This window comes from Sprattus sprattus (genome assembly GCF_963457725.1).
Source record: "Sprattus sprattus genome assembly, chromosome: 10".
Lineage (NCBI taxonomy): Eukaryota > Metazoa > Chordata > Actinopteri > Clupeiformes > Clupeidae > Sprattus > Sprattus sprattus.
Window position 1 is genome coordinate 21,571,535 of NC_137908.1, and position 12,368 is coordinate 21,583,902.

A 12,368-nucleotide genomic window follows, 5' to 3' on the forward strand; every position below is an offset into this window, starting at 1 on the left:
AACGAGACACAGGGGGTCATTAGGTATACTGGTGACATGATGAGATAACGAGACACAGGGGGTCATTATATATACTGGTGACATGATGAGATAATGAGATGGTTGCTCTCAAGATGGTGTAGCCAAGAGGTTCGTGACACTTCAGAACTTTAAGTGCTGTCGGAGACATGCATTAGATCAGCTGTTGTTTTGGGGCAAATCTGAGTTCCTTAAAAATAAATCTCTAAACACTAAAGTGTGTGATCATGTTGGTGGAAAGATATTTTGTAGTATATGACTGCTTCAGTGTAAAATAAATTATACCGTCATTGTACCAACATTTTGCATGTAAGTCTATGAGTGATGGGGGTAGCTTTCCCCTTCTGTGGGCTTGTCCATCACTTTCATTTAACTGAATCATTTAACTCAATTCTAAATGCCAGCCAATCATAAATATATATTTTAATTAAGAATTTATATTATAGAGAAAGACATGATGTTGAGCAGCTTTGGAATCAGTTTGTGTATGCTATATTACTACTCTAAGCCCTACCAAACTATTACTATACAAGGTTGTATGGAGTCACATATGGCTCCATTAAGAGCATTTATTGAATAAACAGTAACAATACAATTTAAATTAAGGCAAAGCTGTCATCAGTGCCATTATGAAGAGGTAAAAGAAGATGTATTAAACATTCTGATACTTCAAGTTGTGAAGGCTTATAGTGTGCATCCACTGTGTTTATCATCCAGTAAATAATTATTTAATAAGGTTCTCTCTACAGAAATCAACTTATGTGAGACTCGTAATGGTGACTGTTCACCAAATGCAAATTGCACAAAAATCAACCCAGGGGAAAAGGTATGCATGTGCAAGGCAGGTTACACTGGAGATGGAGTTATATGTTTGGGTAAGTGAAAATCAATCTAGCCTCCTTAAATGAGTGGAAAGAATCATGTACTTGAATATGGGGATTGTATAGTTACTTGCTTAATAAAGTTAATTTGACATTTTATCTCTGTTACTTGCAAGACAGCTGAAAGAGAATTGTGTCATTTAGTCTGTTATTTTTAAAGTCAATCATTTTCATTCATCACAGAAATAAACCCCTGTTTAAAAAAAAATGGTGACTGTGACGCAAATGCTCTCTGCATCAAAACTGGGCCCAATTTGGTGAGTTCACCTTTGATTGTGTTATTTTATTAGTTATTAGTTTTGTTACGACCCGGCTCTTGAGCCGCAATAAATGAAGAGCCAGACCACAGAGTTGTACGAAAATAAGGTTTTATTTCTATACAACTAAAAAGTAGTGGATAAAATAGTGACTGCAAAACAGCCGGACCAACCGCATGGTGTTCACCAGCTTCCAATTCCTGGTGAGAATGCCAGCCCTCTCTGAAGGCAAACAGCATGGCTTTTATCCACAGTTCGTCAGGTGTGGACAAACAAGCAAATTACGCCCATTCACCACCTAAAGACCATTGCACTGCCACTGCAAAGCCAGTAGGGGTGTAGACGGGCGTAACACCTCCCCCCTTAAAAGGGTTCCTCTAGGAACCCTAAAACAAAAGGTAAAGCCCCTCGACTGTCATCTAGTCTTCAGTGGCGTACCGGGCTCGAGGCAACTTTGAACGCTGAACTCGTGAGTAGACAGCAGACCACAGATATAGCCCACTGCCTAGCTCCGAAGCGTACCCCCACCCAGGATAACCACGAAAAACAATAAACAAAACAACAAAGCAAAATAATAAACAAGTGCTCCGATGGAAGGGCAGCACAGCTACCCAGCTGAAGCACCCTAACTAGGAGAGTTTGCTCAACACCCTGCCTATTAACTTACCCTATTTTTAAACTCTGCAGTCTGGTCTCCACAACAAAAGGTTCAAAGATCTCGGACAAGCCCCCAATTTGTTACGACCCGGCTCTTGAGCCGCAACAAATGAAGAGCCAGACCACAGAGTTGTACGAAAAAAAGGTTTTATTTCTATATAACTAAAAAGTAGTGGATAAAATAGTGACTGCAAAACAGCCGGACCAACCGCATGGTGTTCACCAGCTTCCAATGCCTGGTGAGAATGCCAGCCCTCTCTGAAGGCAAACAGCATGGCTTTTATCCACAGTTCGTCAGGTGTGGACAATCAAGCAAATTACGCCCATTCACCACCTAAAGACCATTGCACTGCCACTGCCAAGCCAGTAGGGGTAGACGGGCGTAACAGTTTACTTGAATAGATGTTGATAATGTTTAATCTGTTGAGAAGTTTATGTTTTTATGTTAAATTATTTAAGTGCAAGTATCATAAATTAAAAACTGTGTTTGTATTGAAGAAGCCGTGGGTACTGAGCTGTACAGTGAGTGAACCTAACTTTCCGAAACTTTAAGGGACCTGCTAGGGATAGAGGCTTGCTCCCATATTAGCCTCTTTGCTAGCTAGTGGCGGTTCTACATGGAATTACGACCCAGGCGTAACCCCTCCGAACGTTTATTAGTTAATTAACTACCATTACCCTGTCCCTGACAGGGCAGTGTCCTAGCGTAGCTATACCAGTTATCGGACAGTGTCAAACATCGGCCATTCTGTTAAACAATCAAAATGCTAACACACCGGTCACACCTATGCATTAGAATGCGTTGATGCGTCAGGGTTTGTTCAATGTCAATGTTCCGAAATGCCCATTATTCCGACAGCCTGCTGTTCCGAAAGCCCACATGCACATCCCAATGAATTGAACACACACTCATAAACATATAAATGCATTTATTTCACAAGTATGAACTTTAATTCAGATACACACATGGCATATATACACACAGGGTGCGATTTGTCCAAAAACCAGAGGGGGGAATGTTTTTTTTTTTTTTTTTATCATGAAAAAAAAACAAGCAATACATAGGCCTAATTATCTTCATATACATGCATCATATATGTCTATGATATGATAATCACTGCTAGACGCTCAGTTCTTGTGCTCCCTCTCATTCACCTTGAAATACTGAAACCGAAACTGAAACTTTGAAACTGAAACGCAACCTTTTTGGACAGAACTCACTACAGTAGCCTATACACGGAAATTAGCAAAGCCAGCGAATTCTGAGAATGCCGACAGTTCCGGTAAGGTGAACGTTAGTGCCAGCGATGTAAGCAAGTATAAGAAAACGCTGTCACACCCTGTCTGTTTTTTCATTGTTTTTTAAATAATTGAGGGTTATCCCCCCCATGTATGAAATTCATCCAGCTGAGGTGGGGATGTAAAAACCAGAGGGGGGGTAAATCCCCCCCATCCCCCCCGGCAAATCGCACCCTGTATACACACATGGCATTTGCATCGCGATGATACAAAAACTTTTATGATAGCCAACGCATGCATGCTTTATCAGTGCTGGAAATCTGCCGGGGATTTCCTTCGCACGAACGGTACCCTATATTCAAAACCAGAGTTGGCTTAATTAACAAATATTGCCTAGGGTTAATGCTGTCCGTGTTTTGTGCCACTTAAAATATTTATAAATTATGCCAGGGGGACTATTTTTATCGGAATATTGAGATTTCGGAATATTGGGCTTTCGGAACACTGGGCCGTCCCCCCTCAGGGTTAACGGATCCCCATTCACTTTGAATGGGGTGCCGTCATCCTTTGCCGAACTGAATTGTGGCTCCGTTCAGTTCAGCAAAAGGATGACGTCACCCCATTCACTTTGATCCATTAACCATGACGCATCAATGCATTCCTACACATAGGTGTGACCGGGGTGTAAGTGTAATACCTTAAAATCAAATACCGGCACGCATCAATTATCGGACACATTCAGCGTTGACATGTTTACATTCACTCTCGTGAGTGACTATGGAAAGAAACATAAGCTCCCACTAAAATAAATAGTGTTGTACTTTTGCGTGTACCTTATGGTGTGGAACACTTAGCAGCGCAACAAATGTTTAATTTGGTTTTAAAGTTGTACTGTCAGATTTGTTCTCTCCAAGGATTAACAGTTGATAGGCTCAGTTTAATAATGGATTAACATGACAACGTGAACGTTTTCCGATAACATGCGCAGTCCGAAAATAAACAGCGTTTGGATAACTGTTTGGCTTGCTAGCGCAGCTGGTGAATAGATAATGTTAGCTCGTTTTAACCAGAGATAACTTGCCTAAGCCTAGCATAACATCAGTTCGCATGGGAGAACCGCTTCACCAGGGGATGTGATGCGCACGAGAAGCAAGGGTGATTAACACACCTTCGTGATTTTTGGGTGATTTACACGCCTTCGTGATTTTTGTGTGTGTATTTCTGTGAGTGTGTATCTGCTATTTGTCTCTGTTTTGTTACCGACTTTCAACCACGAAAATGAGTAAGATCTTTAGTAAGAGTCTTCGACAACTATTACCGTTAACTATACGTTATCAACAGTGTTGGGCAAGTTACTTCAAAACTGGAATGCATTATTTATTACTTGTTACTGTCATTTTAAAGTAATTCGTTACATTACAATATTACTGTTTTTAAAATGTAAGGCATTACACTACTATTGTATTACTTGTAAGTTACACGCACCAAAATCACTGGAAGTATGGATTTGGCAATCTTACTGTAATGAAGCTCAAGACGCTCAATTAGTGAATCACACATCCAGTGGAAGGTGATGTGGTATCTGTACTTATGGTAAACAGTAGAACATAATAGCCACAGTGATGGCTCATGGCACAATAGTGTGGGTATCATATCTGCAAGGATACCATATCTGAACGTTTTAGCCTTACCTTGTCATCATTGCTGCTAATGGCCACAGGGATCTTGCTGCTAATTTTTCGGAAAGCTGGCGATTCCACCGTTGAAAGCGGCATCGACTAGCCTTAAGGAAAAGGAAGTGAAACATTTTGCGCCGACGTTTCACCTCTGCTGATCTCGCGGTGATTTTGGCGAATTTGGATGAAGGAAAATAAAACACTTCATTCCAGGTTAAAAATGCATTGTAACGCACGTTACTGACATTTGTACCGAGGTAAATATTACCAATTTTTTTTCTGTAATGCCTTACATTACCGTGTTACCGCAAAAAGCAATGCATTACAGTAATTCGTTACTTTTGTAACGCGTTACTCCCAACACTGGTTATCAACAACGTTTATCGTGACTAGTAGGCTCTATCGTGACTAGTACTGTAGGCTCTAGTAGCCTAAAGGTCTACCATGTCCTTTCGCGCCCCTGCCTCTTAGTGATGAAATGCGTCTCGTCTCGTGCGCATCACCTCCCCTGGTGAAGCGGTTCCGCCATGCGAATCGCTGCAATTCGCACACCGGAACTTAGCTCCTTAGTGAGCAGGGGCGCCTGCAGCTGCAGGGTGCGCCAATTTTCCAATTCCCAACACAGTGATATGATGGATAATAGAAAACGATTATTATTATTATTATTTTTTAAGTGCTTGTGCCGCCCCCCACGTGTCATGAAAAAGTGCCGCTCCGGGCGGCTGCCCGGTTCGCCTGTGCCTAGAAACTAGGGAGTAAAAGACAGGCAGTAATGTGAATTAGAAAATGAGGTCAGATGAAAATTGGAAACACTGTGAACAAATGAACAAACCAAGGTGGCAAGCCTACGTAGACAGGGTAATCAGAGCACAAGGAACAGGTGTATTGGATTATGGGTAACAGGTTAGGATCGGGCGACATGTAGCACAGAAAAAATTTAAATAAACAAAACCCCATTGCAGACAAAAACAAAACAACATACACAGCATGAATATAAGTGTATCTGGATTGTACTACATGGAAAAAATTGGCTAGATAGAAAAAATGAGTGGTGGGAAGTTTTAGAGAGAGAGAAAATTAGTGAAAGTGGAAAAGAGAAATGACAGAGGAGAGGGAGGAAATGGTTCAAATGATTACTGGATAGAGTGGAAGACATGGACATTAAAAAAGATGGAAGGGATGGAATTTGAGGACTTTAAAGTCAGATAAATCTGACATGAAAAAGGAAAAAAGAGATTGGGAATTCATGGACAGAAAAAAGGGAAGAAGAGAGAAAAAGGGTGGCTATGCATAAAGAGAGTGTAAAGAGAGAAAAATGGAAAGACGTAAAGAAAATTGAGTGATGCAGAGAAATGGAGTGTCAGAGAGTAGACTGAGAGATAGATATAAAGACAAAAAAAATGTGAGATGGATGAAAAACGAGTTGGGCTATCAGATAGTTTGGCTATCGGAATGAAAATAATGGCTTTCATCATTTGTATGCTTTACAACGTTTGAGTACAGTTTGTATCAACAGTGCTCTGGCATTTACATGAATCAATAATGAAACAGATGCATTAAACTCACTCCCTGAAAGCAGGCTACTTTATCATGTTCGTTTATCATGCCCCAGCTTACTAAATGTGCTTCACAAAGAGGCCACCATCATTCCAATCATAAATATCTCAACACAGTTTAAACACAAAGGTGTATTGATTATTTTAGTCATCATATGGGCAGAGCATTGGTTCACCGCAATGCTTCTTAAAGGCACCCAGTGCAACTTTCGAGGCTTAAAAATAAACATTCAATTTCTAGTCTGTTTTACACGTAGTAACTTTCAATAACTCCATACCATTACATATCGACATTCAAGGAGCAAAGATGAGACGTCGTTGTGTGGTGAGAACTGAAAATCGTAAACAACAACAATCGCCGCCATTTTTTCCCCAAATCTTTATTTATTGGTGCCACCAATAAATAAAGCAGGATTCCAGTCAATGGAAAAATGGCCTCTGCCCACCGGCGATTGTTGTTGTTTACGATTTTCTATCAGTTCTGACCACACAACGACGTCTCATCATTGCTCCTTGAATGTCGATATGTAATGGTATGGAGTTATTGAAACTTACTAGGTGTAAAAAAGACTAGAAATTGAAGGTTTATTTTTCGAGTCTCAAGCCTATAAAGTTGCACTGGGTGCCTTTAATTAATAGAGAAGAGGACAACTGAAATCCACCTTTTCGGCAAAACTGAAAAAAAAAATGCTAGAGTGAAACAACGCCATCACTACAAAGCACATTAACTCAAGATGGGCAGGCTAAAGTACCCAGCCCCACCCAAAACATTGACTGTTATTAGCATTTGAAAGGCCAACCCTTCGCCTTACGACTGTGGTCAGGCAGAATACCTGCTGAAAACCTCTGCCTAATAGCATCATTCTGAAGTTTTCAGATGTTGAAGGTCCGCGCATAACAACATAACAGAGGTCTGCAGACATATGAATACCTTTTGGTGGATGTTTTCTTAGTCCGATTTTTTCCAGATACACCTCTTTTCATGCAGTAAATAACACATTCTTACAAAACAAAATCAAGATTCAGACAGATGTACTGATATGTACAGAGAGATGTGTGCTTGTGCTCTCTCCTGGCAGCACTGTATCCTAAAATAATGCTGCTATGATGTGTCAGTTACTGGCTTGTGAATGCTGCTGTGTCATAATACTGTTGGTTTCTTAATAAATGTGACCTTTTTACAGCATGCATGTATTTGTAAAGTTGGCTACAGTGGAGATGGAGTCGTGTGCACCCCACAAAACCCCTGCTGGAAGGTCAGAACTTTAATTTCTTCTCTTCTGTTATAATAATGTGAGAGAACAACCCTGTCACAAGCTCATAGTCATTTACAAAGAAATCAATGCCACTGCAAGTACCAGAATAGTTAGATATAGTGTCTTCTTGCCAGATTATTTTTGCAACATGTTGTTGTCTGTCCACAAGTCACATTCTTCAGTTGATGCCACATTTCCTGTTACTAGTGGAATGGAAAGAGGAATTCACCAAATTTGCCACAACAATAAATGACAAGGCCCTCCACCAATCAATGTTTTTTGGCACCTAAATTATGACCCTTATTTATCTGAACTGAATGTGCTTCACAGAAGTGTGGTGTGGAATAAAATGCTGTTAAATCTTTTTGTTCAGTGATTGACCGATGTGTTTGTACAGGCCACAGAACATTTTAAAAAGTCACATGTCTTTTCTCATTTCTCTATTGTACATCACCATTGGTTGTTTTATTAAGTACTGCTTAACCTAGTTGTTGGTGTATTGCTCTCTCTAAGGATAATGGAGGCTGTAACATCAATGCCAGGTGTAGGCATACTGGTCCAGGGGAAAACAACTGCACCTGTTACCTTGGCTACAGGGGAGATGGTGTCAATTGTGCAGGAAGCATTTCCCGTGTGAGTATCAGTCTTTATCTCACCATATATGTAACAGGATGTGTCACTTTTTGTGAATTTACGCTGTTCCTATTTAAAAGCATCTGGCAAATGAGTAAATGTAATAACATTGAGAATGAGTTAATGTAAATTCAATGACATTGAGAATGACTTAATGCAAATGTAATATCATTGAGAAATGAGTAAATATAAATGTAATTACATTGAGAAATGAGTAAATATAAATGTAATTACATTGAGAAATGATTGTTGCAGGAGCTACTACATCTTCCAGCTGCCAGTTGGTTCCGCAGTGAGTTGAGAGTGAGTCCACATTTAAACTGAAATAAAAGACAACTGGTTGGTAGTATTATGAAAAATTACAGTGAAAATCAAAACCGTTTCAGAAACCATTAACTTCTTTTACATATATATGTTTTTGCAGACTGCTAAGATCAGAGATATGTACTCAAAAGGACCTCTAACAGTCTTTGTACCACACAGAGATTACATTGAAAACTCAACAGTAAGGCTACTTTTTTATGCATGGATTCATTTATCAGTTAAAAAGCTCACAGACTTGCTATTCATGGTTTATACTTCCCATATTTTCCTTATTCAAGGATGCCCTTTAAATTGTTCATATTTTGTGTCATGCCCCAAAATACTTCTATTTCCATGTGTATGAGTGATGTTGATTGCCCTTAACAGTGAACCTCACATCGATCTGATCATACTATATTACTCTGGCAGATTACAGCCTGGTTCAATGCAAGTCGAGCTCCTGACTTGTTGAGGTACCATATAGTGGGCTGTGAGGAGCTTACACTCTCTGATCTGAAGTCCATAGACACAGTAGTTGCTGCATCTGGGCATGAACTGAAGTTCAGTGTCAAAAAGGTAACTTATCCAGCTGTCCTCTTGCAGAATTAAAAACGTAACTCTTGAATTTAAAACGTAACTCTTGAATTGACTTAGATAGTTTAATAAGATCTTGTAATGAGACAGGCATTTAAAAAAAATAATTTATTATTTTCTTGTCAGACAGATTCAGGGCCAGTTGTGCTCTTATCATCTATATTCTATTTGTAATTTTTACAGGGAGTCCTGTACCTTAATGAAGATGCAAAAATAATTGAGAGTGACCATCTCAGCTCAAATGGAGTCATTCATTTCCTTGACAAAATCCTAATCCCATACGATTTGAGTACAAAAGCAGTGATATCCCCACCGGTATGTGATCTCTAATTAGCCATCTTGGTTGATCGCATGAAATCATTCTCCCTTTAACCCTGCTTTTATTTTGTTTAGTTGAACGTGACATCAGCGGCAGAGGCATATGGTTACAGCCAATTCAGTAAACTGCTAAAAGTAAGTGACACTTGGTCTTTATTGCTCGTAGCTTGACTGTTCTCTTCCATGTACGTTGCTTTGGACAAACACGTCTGCTAAATGACTAAATGTAAATGTGACTGGGTACATTTTTGTACATTTGAATTTCAACCAAATTCTCTCTCTGAATCTTATTGAATTCTGTCTAGAGATCTCTCATTTTCTGTATGTCGGTCATTGCCATACATGTAGGATGTATCAATTCACACATAAACATACATATACTTAATTATACAAACATGTGAACATAAGGACTAGGTAGAACATACCGACCACTCACACACATAGAATGTGCACACACATATAAATTGCATAGAGTACATTACATATCAATGTTTGAAAAAGTTAAGATTATGTCAAATTTATTTTTGTAGTTGTTAAGATTCCCAGATTAAATTCAATTGGTAAATTGCTTTGGATGAAAACATCTGCTAAAGTCTGTAGTTGACACCATCAAATCAAATTTGGTGTTGTAGCTGTTTATTTTCAGTCAATTTAAGTTATATTTTGGTTGGTAGAAATATGTATGCTATTTAATAGGTCAGTCTAAAGGGAAAAGTCTTTTATATATGTTAATAACAATCTTGTGTGTGGTGTGTAAGGACACAAACCTTGTTACTTTGGTGGAGAACAAAGTGCTGCAGCCTTTCACAATGTTCTGGCCCTCGGATGAGGCCTTGAACTCCCTGTCTGCGGAAAGAAAGACTTGGCTCTACAGTGAGGATCATCGGGATAAATTGGAGGCCTTCATGAAAGCACACATGGTTCGAGACACCTCAGTAAGTGACTGCTTTTGCAAAACATTGAATGATTAAAAAAAGTAGTCATAGTCTTTAGTCTATAGTAATAGTCTATGGATGCTGAACTCTTGTGTACCTCCACAGACAGTGGCAGTTAGTCTGCCCACACAAGAAATGCGCTCTATGTATGGGACATCATCTATATCCATCAGCTGCGACAAAACTAAAATTGTGAGTTTTGTCCGAATGAACTCTCTTTGTGTTGTTTATTTTCCTCTCACCCTGATACAAAACTGTTCAGCACGGAAGCAAACAATTGCAATGCCTTTTGTCCTGAAGGGGAAATTGCTGATCAACACGAACGAGGCCAAAATTATGGAACGCCACCTGGTGTTTGATGGGGGTATTGCTTATGGGATTGACCAGCTTCTCGAACCACCTAATCTTGGAGCTCGCTGTGATGGTTTAGGTGAAAAGCAATTAAAGGTAAGATATTATCAACTGTTAAGCAAAACAATATTTTTTTAAATATGTTAATAAAATAAAAATTAAGTATATAAATACACTAAAAATGTTTTTCACCTAGGGACGGTGTGGAAGCTGTTTCAGACCACCCATGTGCCCATTATTCTCACAGGACATGGTGAGCTTACCGTCAGTGTTTCATTGGTGGATCTGGTCTAGGTTTCAAGGTTTCATTTCTGTTTTATTTTTTTGTTCCAACAGGGGAAAACATCATCATGCTTAGGATTCCAAAGACATTATCAAAGGCCAACAGGTTTCCAAGGACTTTATCCAAGGCCAGGTTTTTTCAGCATTTTGGATTTGGACCATAGTTTATCAAGGTTTGGCTGTAGACGGGAGTGCAAGGTGACAGAATGGACATTTCGCTGCTGTAAAAACCACTATGGAATGAACTGCCATGGTGAGAAAACCTATAATAATGTGGTTATGTGTTGAATATATATTCTCATGTAAAATCATGGCACATTACGCAATCCCACATCATGAGAAACATGGGCTACCGGCATTATAGAAATCACTCACATTCTCCCAAAAGAGTAGTTTGACCTGTAGTTTGAAAGCAAAATCAGCAGGTGTAATGTACTGTATGCACATTTCGGCAAACAGTTTAATGGTGTGATCAAAGACACTGAATGGGCTGAGCTTGAATGAAGTTGGTGAAGCTTTAGTGAAAAGTTTTAGACAAAAAAAAATTGAAATTATGAATGCATCAAATAAGATCACAGGGATGGCAAATAGCAATGTAGAGCCATGTTTGTCAGAAGTGCTTCTACAAGGAATAAACCGATATCCTCATGTGGCAGGTACAGCTCTATTACAGTGGGATATATAAGGATACCCCCTAATCCTCCAACGCCTGCTGAGGCCCATGTGAGGAGCTATCACAGCAGGCTCAGCAGATATCCAGAGCTTGAACCACCTGAGGGGACAATCTGTTTGGCGCCTCCCCGGTAGAGAGTCAGAAAAGGTTGGGGGGTTGCAGGAGGGAAAAGATAAAACATGACCCCCTCTGGAGTACGGGTTGACCTGGGTAAGGGTAAGGGTAGGAATAGGATACAACCCAGATTATGGTAAGAGAAGGGGTTAAGGGATGGGAGGGCCCCCCATGTTTACTAAACCAGATTAGGGTAAGAGAAGGGGTTGAGGATGGGAGGGTACCCCGTGTTTACTAACCCAGATTAGGGTAAGAGAAGGGGTTGAGGATGGGAGGGTACCCCGTGTTTACTAACCCAGATTAGGGTAAGAGAAGGGGTTAAGGGATGGGAGGGCCCCCCGTGATAACTAACCCAGATTAGGGTAAAAGAAGGGGTTGGGGATGGGAGGGCCTCCGGGGGGACTAACCCAGATTATGGTAAGGCAATACACTGGGAAATGGATCCTGGTCACCTTAGGCATGCAAAGAGAACAACAAGTCATATGGCCACTTCATCGGTATCAACACTAAAGCACAATATGAAGAGGTAGAAGGAGAGGTTGCCCAGCATGGTGTATGGGAAGTGTGTTGTGATGGGTGCTGGATCTTGATGCATCTATCTATAAATCCAGGAATCTCTATGTGT

General features: G+C 40.0%; 1 protein-coding gene across 1 annotated transcript in view; it reads left to right on the forward strand.

Annotated features, from left to right (window-relative positions):
- stab1 (stabilin 1) overlaps positions 1-12,368 on the forward strand; it is a gene marked incomplete at its 5' end in the record, with an annotated part of 62,034 nt that overhangs the window by 33,444 nt on the left and 16,222 nt on the right. Inside the window, 14 exons of the mRNA XM_080846104.1 lie at positions 768-893; positions 1,083-1,156; positions 7,469-7,540; positions 8,054-8,173; positions 8,429-8,476; positions 8,598-8,678; positions 8,906-9,052; positions 9,254-9,385; positions 9,464-9,523; positions 10,147-10,323; positions 10,429-10,515; positions 10,624-10,770; positions 10,871-10,927; positions 11,011-11,209. Of these exons, the coding sequence (XP_080702230.1) occupies positions 768-893; positions 1,083-1,156; positions 7,469-7,540; positions 8,054-8,173; positions 8,429-8,476; positions 8,598-8,678; positions 8,906-9,052; positions 9,254-9,385; positions 9,464-9,523; positions 10,147-10,323; positions 10,429-10,515; positions 10,624-10,770; positions 10,871-10,927; positions 11,011-11,209 (1,527 nt within the window). The remainder of the gene's footprint in view (positions 1-767; positions 894-1,082; positions 1,157-7,468; positions 7,541-8,053; positions 8,174-8,428; positions 8,477-8,597; positions 8,679-8,905; positions 9,053-9,253; positions 9,386-9,463; positions 9,524-10,146; positions 10,324-10,428; positions 10,516-10,623; positions 10,771-10,870; positions 10,928-11,010; positions 11,210-12,368) is intronic.